The sequence below is a fragment of the Astatotilapia calliptera genome, chromosome 20 (genome assembly GCF_900246225.1).
Source record: "Astatotilapia calliptera chromosome 20, fAstCal1.2, whole genome shotgun sequence".
Lineage (NCBI taxonomy): Eukaryota > Metazoa > Chordata > Actinopteri > Cichliformes > Cichlidae > Astatotilapia > Astatotilapia calliptera.
The window spans coordinates 1076628-1091343 of NC_039321.1; the positions used below are offsets into that span (position 1 = coordinate 1076628).

The 14716-nt window shown below is 45.5% G+C and overlaps 2 protein-coding genes across 3 annotated transcripts in view; one reads left to right on the forward strand and one right to left on the reverse strand.

The window, feature by feature from the left end:
* Positions 1-1882: 1882 nt before the first annotated feature.
* commd7 (COMM domain containing 7) lies at positions 1883-11406 on the reverse strand. 2 transcript variants are annotated; one of them, XM_026155026.1, is made up of 9 exons: positions 11191-11406; positions 9854-9904; positions 9349-9451; positions 6665-6721; positions 6517-6554; positions 4406-4496; positions 4119-4168; positions 3847-3895; positions 1883-2060 (listed from the first exon to the last, which is right to left on the reverse strand). In XM_026155026.1, the coding sequence occupies exons 1-9, from the start codon at positions 11269-11271 to the stop codon at positions 1984-1986; spliced, it is 597 nt and encodes a 198-aa protein (XP_026010811.1). In that variant the 5' UTR covers positions 11272-11406; the 3' UTR covers positions 1883-1983. The 2 variants fall into 2 exon arrangements, with proteins under 2 accessions (XP_026010811.1, XP_026010810.1); XM_026155025.1 differs by having other exon boundaries at positions 9854-9907; positions 11191-11395.
* Positions 10030-14716, forward strand: part of dnmt3bb.1 (DNA (cytosine-5-)-methyltransferase 3 beta, duplicate b.1) — a 48104-nt gene continuing 43417 nt past the window's right edge. The window contains exon 1 of the mRNA XM_026154951.1: positions 10030-10845. The gene's annotated coding sequence lies outside the window, so the exon portion shown is untranslated. The remainder of the gene's footprint in view (positions 10846-14716) is intronic.

Here is a 14716-nt window from a genome sequence, read left to right on the forward strand (position 1 = left end):
TGCTGCAGGGCGCCGTCTCCTCTCAGTTAGACCAGAGTCACCTTTGAGCAGCTCTGTTCACCTCTTTAATTTAAAAACACTCAGTGTACCTGCAGCCTGTGGGTCCCCGCCCCTCCCTCACCAGGTATCTGAACGTGTCAGAGGACATGAAGGAGCAGCACTTTCTCACTGCAAGCAATCCAAACCGCACAGCAGCTGAACAGTAAAAACAATATCAGTAACTAATATGAGCGAGCTGCTGTGTCCTGCAGCGAGGAGCCAATCAGCTGAATGAACAGGTGAGTTTGAAGGATGTTTGGAAACAAGCTGACAGGCTATAGGCTGATCCATCCGGACTGAGCAAAAATACGTTACTGAGGGCAAAACGATACGTGTGAACACGCAGCAGCTGAAAACTGTGCTACCTTACATTAGAAAGCCAATTATCGTGATGGCCAAGGCGCGCCCGCGTGCGCGCGCACCTGCGTCAGCTGGACTGTGACTGACTTTAAACACAAGAAGAAGAAAAACAGAGCCAGCACCATTCAGCACAAACTTCAGTCTCAGGTCTTCATCAAATATTCAACTCCAGGAAACAAACAAAGCAATTTTTTAAAATCAAGAAATAAACATAAACAACTGCCCTGATTGGCTGTTCCATCAGCACTCCCAGACGCTCGGTCCTTGATTGGTCTGAGTTTGTCAAAAACTTTGGTTCGTTCATGATTTCCACATGACCACAGCCTGGATTTGCTGTTTACTGTGGGGGCAGACGGCCAGGTGAGAGCGAGGCGTGACAGGACACGCCGCAGAGCTATGTGGAACATTTCATTTTCTGCTAAATACGGGGAATCCTGAGTTTTCACTGAATCCGTTTACGCAACATCCCAGGAAACGCAGCAGGACGGATCCACGCACAGATACGTGGAAGTGTGAGCAGAAAGACGGGCTCGGCCTGGAGCCGTGCTTCTAATGAGGACAAGCTCGTCTGTCCGAGACAGCCAGCGCAGGGAAGGGCGTGAAGGTTACACACAGCAGGACGGGAGAGTCGGAGGGCACGACCCGCTGATGCAGTCAGGTGTGGCATACAGCGACGGGGAGCGGTGGTGCGTTGAGTCCTGGTTTTGAGAAAGACAAACGACACGTCCAACTGACTGGAGGCTTTTTCTCTTTTTTAGGGCCGGCACGCCGAGCCGCTCGCAGACGGGAGCGTTCCTGAGCCCGTGCACGGATGTTTGAAGGTCACAGAGATTCCTCCAGGTCCTCTGAGTATGTAGATGATGTCATGCTGTGTAGATGATGTCATGCTGTGTAGATGATGTCATGCTGTGTAGATGATGTCATGCTGTGTAGGCGAGTTACTTTAATGTGGTTTAGGTTGTTTCTGTGACAGCCGCGTATCGCAGCTCTCTAATGTCAGAAAGTATCGTCAGTACGTAAAGGAGGAGCTGCAGATGCTGTACAAAGATATAAAGTAGGCGGGAAAACCCTTCAGAATAAAGGCAACTTCCTGTCTTCGAGCAGACAGACTGCTGAGGAATAATCAGCAGATAATTATCACAGACGTCTGAAGTGGTTTCGGAGCCGAGGGCTGAAACGGCGCTTGCACCGATGAGCCACTGAGCGCTCTGACATGTGCCTCCAGGCTCGTACGCATCCCTGTGTGGCCTTTACTGCACGCCCGTCTCTGGCTGCTGCTCATTTCGCCTGCATTTAACCTGTTATTGCAGCTAATTCGTGTTTGTTTTAGTAATAATTTATTACATCAGTAAGAGACAGCAGGCCTGAACTCGATCGAACAGGTCTGGTTTCTGATGGAAGTGTCAAAATGTTCCCGCTGATCTCACCCAGGTGTCGTCGTGCTGACAGACTGTTTCCCACAGGGGGAGAAAACAGCAGATAATGACAGGTTACTCCTCAGTTTATTGACTCATTTCAGGTAAAAATGTCACACGCACACAAATTCAACCAGTACATACAACACACACACGGACACACACGCGCTCAGCTGAAGCACTCCATGCTGGCCTTGGCTCGCTCCATCTCGTGCAGGAAGTTGTAAAACTGAGGCAGCGTCAGTTCTGCAGGGAAGAGACAAAAAAGGACGACTTCCTGTCAGAGACAGAAATGAAAGGTTTTTGCATCTGTGGAGGAAAACGTGAAAAACTGGGAGAGCTCCAAACCAGGAATACTCTCTTCAAGAGGAATTAAAATACAGAGGAGCGGTTTAAAATCTACAGCTGCTGTTTGTGAGGTCATTTCCTCCCTGCTACACATAAGAGCCAATCAAAATCACCCAAAAAGCACACCTGAATTACGACCACTGCAGCATTTACCTATCTCTACTTTTAAGATCGGGCTCAAACTTTCCTTTTTGCTAAGGCATATAGTTAGGGCTGGACCAGGTGACCCCGAATCCTCCCTTAGTTATGCTGCAATCTGGTCTTTAGGTGATGACGTGACGAATCCTGCTTCCGGTCCAAACTACTCTGCGTTTATTAAGGCTGTTGTGTTTTTAACATGTTTTAATGTTTTGTTCTATTTAATCTGAAGCCCCTAAAAGCAGTCAGTGATCACTGTCTCAGTTTTTATTACTGCTGTTCATTTGAAACCCTTATGATGTAGCTACAGCCCTGCAGCAGTATATTCATGACTAACCTGGTATTGTGGATGGATTATCTCAGTTGTTTTTCTGGCTGAAGTTTGGACTGCATTTATGCCTAACCATCAGGAACCTTCACGTTAACTTTTATCGAGTGGAAAAAGTTAGCGTTCATCCTCCAGCTTCACTGTGTTTATGCTATGCTAACATAGCTGTGTCGCTAGCGGTCATGTAGCACATCATTATATAGCAGCTAGCCCAACTTCAGTAACCCTACAAACGTCACTGCTGTTTAGTTTTCTGTCTTCATTTATGTTGGAAGTGATAGCAGAGCTGTACGTTTGAATGTTTCAGAAATCTCTGTCAGAACATGCTATATCATGCTTAGCATGAAGCTAGCGAGCTAACTTCCTGCTAAATCCATTCAATTTAATAAATCCTGTTTTCATGGATGCCTGGATGTTAAACTTCATAGTTACACCTGGTAAAGCAGCAATGCTGATCATTTTATTAAAGATGAAAGAACTTAGACAGTTTGTGACTCTTAGTGATGCTGCAGTGTTCGTTTGACTTTGGGACCTGGGAGTTTGGACCCAGACGTGGTTAATGAAGTCAGACTTAAAGACCGATAGGTACAGCTGCTGGGGGACTCCCATGATGCACTGGGTGTTTCTTCTTCACTCACTACGTGTTAACAGACCTCTCTGCATTGAATCATACCTGCTATTATCCTCTGTCTCTCTTCCACAGCATGTCTTTATCCTGTCTCCCTTCTCTCACCCCAACCAATCACAGCAGATGGCCCCGCCCCTCCCTGAGCCTGGTTCTGCCGGAGGTTTCTTCTCGTTTCCTTCCCACTGTCGCCAAAGTGCTTGCTCGGCCATTTGATTGTTGGGTTTTTCTCTGTATGTATTACTGCAGGATCTACCTTACCATATAAAGCGCCTTGAGGTGACTGTTGTGATTTGACGCTGTATAAATAAAACTGAATTGAAGATCTGTAGGTCGGCTGACTCTGAGAGCATCGGGTGGAGGAACTGATTTTTCATTTACGAAGTTTACACGATTAAACCAGACGAGTTCCTTTTTACATTTCTTACAGTCTTTTTCACTCGCAGCATCTGTTCATTATCTAAGTTTTGTGTCCTGAGTTGCAGAAACAACCGTCAGAGTAACTTAAAGCTTCCTGTTACAGACTCGAGCAGTTGGAAAGAAAGACATTCAAGGTGTGCAAAACTTCAGGTACGAGTGACATCATCACTCACCCATGTAGACGTTTTCAGTGGAATTCCCCTTTCTGACCACGAGCTTCAGCTGCAACCAAACACAACGTGTTCAACAAAACAACGATGCTGTGTGTGTTTTCATATCTTTGTGGGGACCAAAATACCAGTCTCCACAAGTTTGAAGACATTATTGAGAATCAAAATGTGGTTTTAGTGTCCGGGTTACAGTTTGGCTAGGGGAAGCATTATGTCAATTAGATGTTCCCACAGGATATGAATACCCCACATGTGTGTGTGGAGCGCTGTTGTACCTGCAGGAAGACTGTGCCCAATTTCTGAATTTCACTGGTGCCAACAGTCACTGTGGGACGACAAAACACAGCGTGATAAAAACACTCAAACAGGACGGTCGCTGTGTCACGTCTGCGCCTGAAACAGTGAGGCGCGTCATGGTTAGCTCTGTTATTCAGCTTCCATCGGCTGCACACAGCGAGGGGTTCAAATGTGCTCAGAGGGCGGACGCGCTCACAGACAGACTCAGACTGAACCTCTAATGTGAGCCAAATTTGCCGTGCACGCTAGGTTTGCTCCTTCTTACCTCCAAACTTCCACTCCATGTCAACCAGCTGGTTGACCATCAGAGTCTGCCTGACAGCGAGCCTGGTCAGCGCTGCGTAGTGCTCCGCCCACTGCAGGAACACAGATCACATCAGACTCCTGAGACACGTGTTCACCGTTTAAAGGTTGCCTGAGTAAGAACAAGTTTTATCAACGACACTGAGTCAGTGCTAACTAGGGCTGCCACGATTTGTCGACTAGTCACGATTACGTCGACTATCAAAATCGTCGACGACTGATTTAATAGTCGACGCGTCGTTTGAAGCTTTGTAAGATCCCAAAAGACGCAGGAATAAGTGGCAGGATTTAAGAGTGTAATAACGGACTGAAACAGAAGATGGCAGCACTGCATGTACAAGGATGCCAGCTACCGTTAAACCCCGAAGAAGAAGAAGAAGAAGAAGCTGTGTCCCAGAATTCATAGCACGGCCCAGCTCAGTTTCCAACAATGGCGGCAGCTAGTTAGTTTTAATGTTACTCTTATTATTCTTTCTGGGTCACAAAATAAACGTTTAACATATTTTCAGGCGAGAATGTAGCTGTGTAAACCTCAAATATCTGCTCAGTTTATCAAGACACCGCATATTTTCAAAAGCGCTCCGACGTTTTCAGAGACGTCTGTTACCCACTAGCTCGATAGCTAGCCGGGGGCTAGGTCACTAGCGCCGTGAGAACACCGGACTCCCCGCAAATCGTTTTCAAACCCACCGCTGTCTTTCGCTACTCAGGTTAAATATATATGAGTCACTTAGATAACTTAAAATGTTATTGTTTGGCTTTTTTTTTAGTATTTTATTTGTTCCTGAGTAAATCAGTTTGTCTGAGATTAAAGTTATAGTTTTTACACAGCTGAATAAACGTCAAGCAGACAGCTGATTATCAGAAGTGCGAGATGCTCCAGAATTTACTCCGGTGTCCTGTTATAGTTTAGATAGCAAGGAGTTTATTAAACTTCACCGAAACAATTGCAAATTTCATTAAAATTTAATAAACTATCATCTTGTCTTTATTTTTAGTTAGCACAGACCTTAAACACTTAAAGCTGTAAGCTAATGATAGTTATATAAGAGCAGATGCTGCTGGTGCAATAAGCTGTAGTTTTACGTCCAATGGATGATCTGATTAGTCGACTAATCACAAAAATAATCGGTGACTAGTCGACTATCAAAATAATCGTTTGTGGCAGCCCTAGTGCTAACACGTGCTAACACCTGTCAGCTAGCTTCGGCCCAAACGGACACACGTGCTCCTCCCTGTTGTTTTACACGAGTCAGCATGTGCAGCCTGAGCATCACAATGATGGCGAGCTAAGGCACAGCTAGCTGGCTGACCATCCTCGTGTAGCCACCACCGTGGGAGTGTTAGTTACACAGAGGTTAAAGTGTGCTGGATCGATCTGGAACAGTTCAGTTCTTGGCGTTGCTTCGAGCAACAGCCAGCAGATACCTGACGCCCCGTGACGCGCTTACAGCCTCAGCCTGTGACGTGTTCATGGTGCAGATGTAAATAAAGCTGCAGCAGGCTACAGAAGAGGAGCTGCAGGATTTACCCACAGTAAACACAACATGTTAGCTGGTGAAGAAATGGTAAATGGACTGGTTCTCATATAGCGCTTTTCTACTCTTCTGAGCACTCAAAGCGCTTCACACAACTTGTGCATTCACCCATTCTAACTAGCATTCACACACATTCATACTTCGATGGATGCGTCAGAGAGCAATTTGGGGTTAGTATGTTGCCCAAGGATATTTGGCACGCAGACGAGGGGAAGCCAGGAACCTTCCGATCATTGATGACCTGCTCTACCTCCTGAGCTACAGCCACTCACAGAAATAAGTCCAGAGTCCTGGAAGGCCCTTTGAACCATCTATGACGTCTTTAATAGTAGTGGAAAGTTTGGCACACGTAAAGGGCGTGGCTTTGGTCAGGTGGTTTGATCCCAGTCTGCATGCCACGATACAAACCCCATGTTGCTCTATGAATGCATGAATGTCAGACAGGAAGCACTTAGAAACAGCACGCTTGTGTGAATGAGGCAGAAAAGCGCTGCATAAGCAGCTTTCCATTTACCTTTAGCACTACTTCACTTACCTGCAGTGAGAAGTGAGCCGACTTTTCCTCGCTCAGTCCTGAAAAATGATCAGAGTGAGCAGGTTGGCTTTCATTAACACAAACGTGACAGTAACTAATACGACTACTGTGAGAATGACTCTGAGGCACAGAGGACTCGGATGTGTACCTAATGTCAGGAGGTCTTCTTTGATCTGCTCGCCTGTCAGGTTTTTCTTCAGGGCTCCTGAGGAGAAAACAGACACGGACACCTTCCTGTTACTGTTTATAGCTCCACCTGTTGAGTGTCGGGTTTTAAACGCCGTGAGAAAATACTGTGCAGGTATCCCCACATACACATCTGTATGGAGATCACTGCTGCAGACACACCTGGCCCGTGCAGTAAGCGTGCACACGTACAGTGCAGCGTATACAGCACCACAGACAGATAGCCCACGCGTAACTGGCATTCTGGGAAATGGAGGAAGTGAAAATACAAACGAAATCACAGGCAGAAACATGCTGTCTGTGAATGAAACCTGAAAGCACAGTGTTAGCACTGTTGCCTCACAGCAAGGAGTTCACTTCCACCATCAGGCTGGGGTCTTCCTGCAGGGCTTCTCCCCGGGTACAACGCCTTCCTCCCACAGTCCACAGACATGCAGATAGTGGGGTGAATGGTTGCCTGTGTGTTAGCCCCCCCCGTGACCTAACAAGGATAAGAAGCAGAGGAGGGATGGATGGCACATAAAATAAGATTTACTCATCCATCCACAAACCAAAAACACCCTGTCAGTGGGTTTATCTGTGACAAGGATTCACTTCCTGTGACTGAGATGAACAGGAAGCACTGGTGCTAACGAGGGAGGATTCTTTTCTCTCGTTCAGTTCATTTTTATTTCAGTGGTTTCTGTTCGAGCTCACTGTAATAACCTTGATGCAGACTCTGTATAAAGGACCAGATTAGTCAGAGATGAGGGAGGAAAAACGACCACTCTGCTGTTTTCTCTGATTTCTCTCAACACTTTGTTGCCGATCACATCTTATGGCTCGTAATAATCGCTGCACTTCTGTCTCAACTTTGCAAACAGAAACTCGCCCAAAATATTTGGCCCAGGTGTCAGGAGCACTTTGTTGTACTGAACTTCTGCACTGAGGGCTATACTTATCAGAAACTACCCGCATGGACCGCAGCTGGGCGGCTCATCAAGAATGCAGCAGCACATCGGGGCTGCACACAACACAAGTGGGAACAAGGGGAAGTGTTATCCATTTTCCATTTATTCTCTCGTGCTGGCAGAGCGCGTTCAGAGAAACACAAATTGAAATGTGTTGAAAGAAGCCTTAGTCTTCAGTTACACCTGCCTGAGCCTGCTGCTTCCATCGCACTGAATCAAACACCACCTATAGTCCCCTATTCAGTTACATCCCAGGTCACATGCTGCTGCTGTCGCTCACACAAGTGCTTCGTAAAACCGTTACTGCAGGCAACAGATTTAAAGCTCCATACGCCCTCATCGTGTTCAGCGCTGTGGCATCAACATTCTGACACTCGGCTAGAAATCAAAACCAGCCAAACTCCACTCCTTTTAACCTCCAAACACATGACCCATATCCCACAGCGCAGAGGATAAACAGACCACAGCACCGAGGCAACAACTCAGTTCCATTCATCACAACAGTGGTCGCCTCAAGGCGATGGTAAAGACCCCACAATCATCCAGAGAAAACCCCAATGATTAGGCAACAGTGGGAAGGAAAAACTCCCTTTTAACAGGAAGAGGGGCGGGGCCATCTGCTGCGACCGGCTGGGGTGGAGGGGAGGAGCCAGTTTTAACAGGATATTTCTAACTTTAGAGATGTTGCACAAATGGAAGAAAGCAGTCTTACATATTTGTTTAATATGTGCATTGAAGGACATGTCCTGGTCAGAAATGACTCCAAGGTTCCTCACAGCGTTACTGGAGGCCAAGGTAATGCCATCCAGGGTAAGAATCTGGTTAGATACCATATTTCTAAGATTTTCAGGGCCGAGTACAATAACCTCAGTTTGATCTGAACTAAGAAGCAGAAAGTTAGCGGCCATCCAGGTCTTTATGTCTTTAAGACGTTCCTGCAGTTTAACTCATTGGTGTGTGTTATCTGGCTTCATGGACAGATAGAGCTGGGTGTCATCTGCATAGCAGTGTAAATGTATGCTATGTCTTCTAATGATGCTGCCTAAGGGAAGCATGTATAATGTAAACAGAATTGGTCCTAGCACTGAACCCTGTGGAACTCCATAACTAACCTCAGTGTGTGAAGAGGACTCTCCATTTACATGCACAAACTGGAGTCTATTAGATAGATATGATACAAACCACTGCAGTGCAGTACCTGTAATACCTACAGCATGTTCTAATCGCTCTAATAGGATATTATGGTCGACAGTATCGAACGCTGCACTGAGGTCTAGCAGGACAAGCACAGAGATGAGTCCACTGTCAGAGGCCATAAGAAGATCATTTGTAACCTTCACTAAAGCTGTTTCTGTGCTGTGATGAGCTCTGAAACCTGACTGAAACTCTTCAGATAGGTAAAGGGCGGGGTTATCACCTACAGTATGACACCTGACACTCAGAGTGCTGACAGGTGTGTTTCCAGCCTGTCTCTGCTCTTCTCCTGTCTGCCAGTGTAAAATTACAGTGAAGTGCTTCACACATAAATCGACTCTACCTGGTCTGTAGGTTTACAGAACTGACGTCCTGATCAAGGAGATAAACGAGGGAAAATGGAAACAACCTGATTCCTACCACCTAATCTGGTACGGCTGGATTTACGATGTCCGTGTTAGCCTCTGTGATTAGAGTGATGGATGATGAGTGTGTCTCCCACCCTGCGGCACCAGGAGGACGCTCTTCATCAGGTTCCTCAGAGGCCCGGCGCTCATCCCATGTTCCCCCGCGAACTCAGTGAGCTGCTGCATGAACCTCTCTGTCTGCGCACACACACACAGACACACAGACACACAGAAAAATGCATGCATTCATTTGCACATGCACACAAAAGGGCAGCCAATGTTTTACCTCGGTTCAGTTATCAAGGCTAACCACTAAGTCCAAAGTCCCATTAACATCAAAATGTGTGTGTGTGTGTGCGTGTGTGTATGTGCGCGTGTGTGTGTGCGTGTATGTGTGTGTATGTGCGCGTGTGTGTGTGCGTGTATGTGTGTGTATGTGCGCGTGTGTGTGTGTGTGTGTGTGTGCGTGCGTGCGTGCGTGTGTGTATGTGCGTGTGTGTGTGCGTGTGTGTGTGTGTGTATGTGTGTGTGTGTGTGTGTGTGTATGTATGTGCGTGTGTGTGTGTGTGTGTATGTATGTGCGCGTGCGTGTGTGTTCACCTCTTTCGGCTCCAGGAGGAACTGGAACAGAATTTCAATCAGGCGATGAAACTGCTGCATGAAAGAAAAAGAGTTTGCTTGTTGGAAACTTTGGTCAGATTTACGTTTCAGCTGCAGCTCAAAGACCTGATTCACTCGTCTGTCTACCCCTGCCAGGCAGGGACAGAGGAACAAACCTGCAAACTAAAAACGATTGGTCCACAGCACTCATGAAGAACATCTCAACATGCTTTAATGGTCTTGCTGAGTCCATGTGTTCAGGCCTCGGGCTCAGAAGTAACCCAAAGGCTGAAGATGCCACCGTCTGATGTGTGAGGCATCAGTGCACACTCAGAACGCTGCATCAGGACTCAAAAGCTTTATTTCCTCTTGATGCGTCCGAGATGCTGCACGAGGCAGACGCCCCGAGAGCCAATCCAGTACCAGGATTAATGCCACCTGCCTCCCGGCGTCTCCTAGACTTTGTGTGAGGAGCTGTGCTCCCGATAAAGGAGGGAATGAAGACTCTCACACTGAGTTTAAAGAATAAAGAAAGATTCTCTTCATCACAGTGAAGGTTGCCTCCTGTAACTCAGGTACTCATCACTAATCTGCATCAGCCTGCAGACCAATCCTAATATTCTGGATTATTGTAATCTGTTAGCAGCCTAACTGCTCTCTGATGTCACGTTGTCACGCGAGGGCCCGGGCTCTCAGCTCTGCTGTCAGTCTCCGTGACATCACGGCGCTCTCGGCGTAGGAGGTGGTGAAGACTGTGACATCGTTCCAGTGTTAATCACTGTACACACATCATCAGATGTGCTGAGTAATCAGATTACAGCTGAGCGGCAGCTCCTGGAGGTGTTGAAGCTCCTCGCGTACATCAAAGTCCTCTTTAAATCCCGTTTACAGGTGTGTTTACCTCACAGAAATGCCACCATCCTGCTGGGCGGACCGTCAGCCGTGGCGCGCCTCAGCGCTCCGCCCCACAGCACCGTGCTGCACTGTTATTGGTGAGTAATAAACCGACGGCATCGATAAGTCTGGACGCTGACGTTCAAAGCGGGTTCTGCTGGACGCCGTCTGGTCACGTGACAGCGGCTGTGACTGCGCGCATCACGTGTCCTTCAGTCTAACAGCTCGTGGCTGTCGGACGTCTGTTTGAAGCCTGAGCGATATTTCTGCTCATCAGCTTGTTCACCCGGGGATTCATCAGCTGGCAGCCAGCTGACACGGACACGTGTACATTCCGTGAGGTACAGGTGGGCTGTGACCGTTAACCTCCTTTCACTGACGTAACGAGCCCCGGGGCTCGGACAGCTTCCGGTAAAGCTGCTCCGTTAAAGCCGCGGACTTACCTGCTCGTTCAGCTTGTTCAGGTTCTGGAAGTCGGTGCCGACAGAGTCCGGTAAAACGTCTTTAGTGAAGTGAAGCTGCATCGTTTCTGTCGGCTGACCGTCCCCAAAACAAACACAGCCCGCTGCGGAGCGCAGTTCCGGGTTATGGATGAGCGCATGCGCACAAGTGTCTGCCAGACAGGTCAAGAAGAAGAATGAAAGATCAAACCTCACGAAAGCTTTTCCTTTAGTTTGACGGAGATTTATTTTTGTTCTTGTAAGACGAACTTTTAGAAGTTTGTAGCAAAAAAGCTGAAAGTTTTTGTTCCCTTTAAAATCACTTTGAATGTTCTCACCACGAGTTTAATTATTTTGATTATTATGCATGCGGATATAAAGCATGTGGAACATTAATTTCAATTTTATTTTATTTGTATAGCATCCTGAAGCAACAACAAGGCGCTTAATTACATTGTTTAGTAAAATTTGTTTAAATGTTTAGTCATTAATATCAAGTCAAAAACGTTATTATTTTCAAATACATAAAAACGTATTCAGGAACATTAGACATGTATTCATGTTATGTATTCAATGGGCTACGGTCTCTTATGCTATTTTACATTAGCAAATAATGCGACATTCATGTAATAATAATAATAAATGTTATTTATAGGCACCCATTAAAATGCTTGAGGTCTCTTTACATTTGTACAGCGAATTAAAACCATATACACAAATAAATCAGAATAAAATGAACACATAAAAGCACAAAATGACTGAAACAGTTGTGATCAGGTGGGTTTTGTAATGTCACTGAAAACGACTTTAATTTTTGGAGAATTCAAAGCATCTATAAATACCAGATGTTCAGAAAACAGCTCACATCTGCATCATGCTGATACGGTGCAAAATGTCAGTCACAAGTCACGAGCCAATGAGCATGCCCCGATGATCTTCCTTCTTGGCACAAATATGGTCAAAACGCATTAAATGAACTTGATGTTTCACTCAGAGCGACCTGAAAAAATCTCTGAGCTCATGAACTCATCAGCAAAGTGCTCGTAGGGGTCAGGCGCACGATCTGATATCGTCGTGTCGGTGTTGTTCCCAGATCATCATTAAAATGTTGTTCCAGGATCAACATTGCAAGTGACCAATCAGAATGTGGTGACGTCATACTTTTGCGACTTCGGGAAAAACTGCAGTAAAACAAAAAACTGTCTTAAGCTGCGAGAAACCGCCTCTGTCCGCCGATCAACGGACCCCGACCCTTTAATAAACACTAAGCAGAACTGATATTGTCCTTGCAACATTGGAATTTCATAAATGCACGAATGGCTTGGCGCGCCAAAGAATAACGTCACAACAATGTGATTGGTCACTTGCAATGTTGAACCTAGAACAACATTTTCATGATGATCTGGGAACAACACCGACACGACGATATCAGATCATCCAGGGGTCAGGCCGAGGGTCGTTTTCTCATCCACTTCAGAAGGACCCAGGTCTTTTTGTAACTGCAGCTGTCGCCCCCTGTTGGCAAGTCCGGGCAGCTTCTACGGGCTTTGATTTTCAGGCCTTCAATTCCAAAAAACTCTGGATGCACTTCAGAAGGACTCGAGTGACTTTGTTCTTTTACGTGGCCGAAATCTCCCCTGTGGTCCAAATGAACAGCAAACCTTGTGCTGCTGGAAATCATGAAAAACCTGTTTTCCTTTGGAGGTGATGCTTCTGGAAGTCAATGATCCCAATAACAATGATTATGAGATGGTAATACGATCGTTCCTAATGAAACTGTCCACAGCCCAGCGAGCCCTCTCAGGTCATCAGCTTCAGATCTTTGAACTGTTCCCAGAAACAGATCCAAGCTGGAGCTGCTTTCAGTTTCTGCCTTTTGATGATCGATTTATCGATTAAAGTCGATTCTGACTTGGATAACGTGAAATTGATTCATTAAAATCCTGAATCGATTTTTTAATATAAATTTATTTTGCCCAAAACGCCAGAATCTCAGGTTAAAGCTTCAGGTTAAAACAAAATTTCAACAACCACCAAACAGCTGAAGCAGTAAATGAGAGCAGGAACACGGTCTCTGCACAAAGACGTAAACACGAAGCGCCGACCTGACGCGTCAGAATCAGCGAGCTGTCGGCTTTCAGCCCCGACGGCGTGACCGCGTACGTGCCGTCGGGTGAGAAAGGCGACAGCTCGCTGATTTTGAAGTGTCGCTTTGTGTTTACGTCCTTTTTGCGCTGATTCTGAAGCTGCAGGTTTTTCTCTCTCAAACAATATTGACCGAACCAGCAGCCAAAGACGATCCAAACTACGCTTCACATGAACATCGTCATGAATTTCCTCTGACTTTGGCTGTTTTGCTTCCACCACGATCACACTCATGCACAGCTCTCTCTCTCTCTAAATCGATAATCAGAGCCCACCCTTATTGCCCACCATCTACACTGTCGGCCGCTGTTGGATTTTTTTGTTTTTTACTTACTTCCGACAGAAAGCCTCATTTCTGCTGTTCGATACTGAACAAATTGAAACTTTTTACATTTTGCAAAACTGCAAAACGCTGAGCTTTGTCTCTAATCAAACCTCTGTAACTTTGCTCTGCTTCACTTCGTTTTTGACAATATTTTTAAGGTCATCTGCTATAAAAACACAGACCAGGAAAATCACCTTCATGTTTTTCTGTTTTATCCTCAGTTACTTTGACACAAAGGCGTCTGCTGTGCTGCTCACACCTTTGATTAAGTCTGGCAAGTGTCAGCTTCCTTTTTATAGATTGAAAAATATAGATATGTACTGATAAGCAGTGTTGGTCAAGTTACTTGAAAAAAGTAATCAGTAACTAATTACTGATTACTTCCCCCAAAAAGTAATCCTGTTACTTTACTGATTACTTATTTTCAAAAGCAATTAGTTACTTAGTTACTTAGTTACTTTTTAACAAAACGATTTACAACCTGAAGAGGTGATAAAGCGATAGATCTTTGAGCTCAATTCTATTATTTCTGCATAATCCATCATACAAAATGTAATCAAATGGAAAAGTCTCTTTTTAAAACTTGTTTTATTAGTTTTAAGCTTTTAACTTTACGCATGAAGCAAACATTAACATTCTCTGACTGGAAGAAATTTGTTTAACATTTAAGATAAGATGACCTTTATTAATCCCACAGGTGGGAAATTTGTTTCATTACAGCAAAAGTACAAAGTTATGTAGCAGAAATTAGAAGACACTGGAATGGAATAAAATAAAATACTATATACAATAGAATAAAATAGAATACAAATGCTATATACAACAGAGTAAGAAAACACAAAAGTACAACAAGATTATTGCACTTAGTGTTATTGCACATGTGTGGATGTGCTTGATCAGTTAAAGTCTTTATTATGGAGTCTGACAGCAGTGGGGAGGAAAGACCTGCGAAATCTCTCCGTCCCACACCGTGGGTGCCGCAGTCTCCCACTGAAGGAGCTGCTCAGTGCTGTCACAGTCTGCTGCATGGGGTGGGAGATGTTGTCCATCAGGGATGAC

What these genes read in the sequence shown, in the direction of transcription:
- commd7 (XM_026155025.1), bottom strand. Translation starts at nt 11,271, where the DNA reads ATGCAGCTTCACTTCACTAAAGACGTTTTACCGGACTCTGTCGGCACC. An exon ending in CATGGAGTGGAAGTTTGGAG is followed by an intron (nt 4,169 to 4,405) that starts GTAAGAAGGAGC and finishes GTCGTCCCACAG; the next exon opens with TGACTGTTGGCACCAGTGAA. An exon ending in TGGGCACAGTCTTCCTGCAG is followed by an intron (nt 3,896 to 4,118) that starts GTACAACAGCGC and finishes GTTTGGTTGCAG; the next exon opens with CTGAAGCTCGTGGTCAGAAA.